At 54.5% G+C, this 1,915-nt stretch overlaps 1 protein-coding gene across 1 annotated transcript; it reads right to left on the bottom strand.

The window, feature by feature from the left end:
• Window positions 1-122: 122 nt before the first annotated feature.
• Window positions 123-1,837, bottom strand: ACA1_281820 (uncharacterized protein; the record flags this gene model as incomplete). Its single annotated transcript, XM_004344741.1, has 11 exons — window positions 123-188; window positions 252-358; window positions 464-543; window positions 615-708; window positions 784-870; window positions 940-1,002; window positions 1,074-1,183; window positions 1,300-1,407; window positions 1,441-1,595; window positions 1,684-1,777; window positions 1,830-1,837. Coding segments are annotated over 11 exons (972 nt in total), but the record flags the coding sequence as incomplete, so codon positions are not given.
• Window positions 1,838-1,915: the final 78 nt, after the last annotated feature.

Below are 1,915 nucleotides of genomic sequence, written 5' to 3'. Positions count from 1 at the left end.
GTCGAACGTGCCGATGGCAGATGCCTGGGGCGTGATGACACCACGACAGGTGGATGGTACAGTAAGAACGATCAGGCTGTTGAGAAATTAGAACGCATGCGAGGCGTGCCGCGGTGCCGTACCAGCAGGCTCAGGCCGACCTTGAATGAATCAAAGTTTGCCGTGAGGTTGCCCTTCGTGAGAGCCACCTGGAACGTACGTTAGCGCACGCGCACAACGCACACGAGCAGAAGCTGGAGTGCCATTCGTACTGTGAATCCGATAGCGACATCGGTACCGAGCGTGAAAGCGGGAACCGTAGTTCCGTCGCTAAGGATGGCATAGCAGGTGGTATTGAAGGTCATCGTCTCGCCAAGCGCTGCAGAGTGCAATGCATTTGGGGGAGTGGGCGTCGTGAGGTAAAGCTAGAGCAACACAACATACGTTACGTGTGTGATCCGCTGAGAAGTGTGGGTGTGTGTACCAGTGGTGCCGATGGTCGTCACAGGAGGAGAGGTGCCCACCACCTCAAACTTCATCCCAGCATTCGGGAACTTGAAGTACCTGGTACATGATGGACAGTGTCAAACGTCGGACGTAGTCTGAACTGTGAGGAATACGTGGTGGAGGCGTACAAATTGGGCAAAAAGAACTGCCAGTAGGTCGTGTTCAGCTGCACAGGGAAGTTGGGCGGGATGGAGGATTGATCCAAGGTGAGCGCCAGTTTGCCTGAAGGAGAAAGGGACCAGCCGTGAGAATAATGGCGCCTCAGGGCGAGAGTTGCTTTGGGAGAAGTGAGTGGACCCGCGGCAAGATAGGCGCAGCCGACCGAGGTGATGAAGCTCTCGTGCGCCATGAGCTGTAGGTTTCTGTCACCCAACTGCTCCAAGTCTGACCACACCTCGTGAGCTCATGAGCTGAATGATTGGGGAAAATATGATGCGAGGCAAGTGTACGAACCTGGGATCATTTCGCCCGAAGGGTAGGGGCAGTTGGTGGTGCCGTTGAGCCAATAGAAGCGGCCTGCATGCAGAACGGGTGAGAACTCGAGTGATCAAGAGCAATTGAAACAAAAATCAAGTCAACCTGCATACCGATGTGATTGGTGAGGGCGCCAAAGGACGCAATGTAAGGGTTGACGGGCTCGTACACGAGAGCGTAATTGATGCCGACAACATCGTTCACCGCCGTCTTGACCGGGAAGCTGGCAACGTACCTGGAGAGTTCAATCGGTCACACCAGTTAAACACTTCTAACAAAAACAAGAAGAGAATGACAATGATGATGATGATGATGACGACGATGAGAGAGGGGTGGTACTGCTGGTTGATGTCCGAAATGGCAGCAGTCACCTGTTGCTTCAGGGCCGAGACGAAGGCGTCCTTTATCTTCCCCTTGAAGATGTCGACAAACACGCCATAGAACCACCTGAAGAAGCGAGTGTTAGCCATACATACACACCTGGGTAGCTCGAACGGTCGCAGATGGAAGGGCAGCAGCACGTACGAAGCTCCGCCGTGAACAGATACATCAAACTTCTGGAGGTTGGGGTTGACCGACCCGGCATAGACTTGCGGCTCGCCACCGCGGTTCAAGAACACCAGATCGATGTCCATCTGAGAGACGGTAGCGACATCATTAGAATGAGAAGCGGCCAGCTACGATCAAGCAACGTGTAGGTTCGTGCGGCTTTGGTGCAGGTACATTGAGTATGACGTTGACTGAGGCATCGCCGCCGCCAGAGATGAGAAGAGCCGAGTAATGGAAGTCGAGATCGACGCGGAACGAAATCTCGTCTCTGCACAACAGAGGAGCACGCATTGTCAGCCATACTGGGGTGGAACGCACACAGCACCATTGGGAAGGGCGAGGTGAGGTGTACAGATGAACACGGACGACGCCGTCGTTGACTGCGGGGTCGCTCACCACTTGCGCC

The sequence above is a fragment of the Acanthamoeba castellanii genome (genome assembly GCF_000313135.1).
Source record: "Acanthamoeba castellanii str. Neff unplaced genomic scaffold scf7180000084776, whole genome shotgun sequence".
NCBI lineage: Eukaryota > Discosea > Longamoebia > Acanthamoebidae > Acanthamoeba > Acanthamoeba castellanii.
This window is presented reverse-complemented; position numbering and strand designations above follow the sequence as displayed.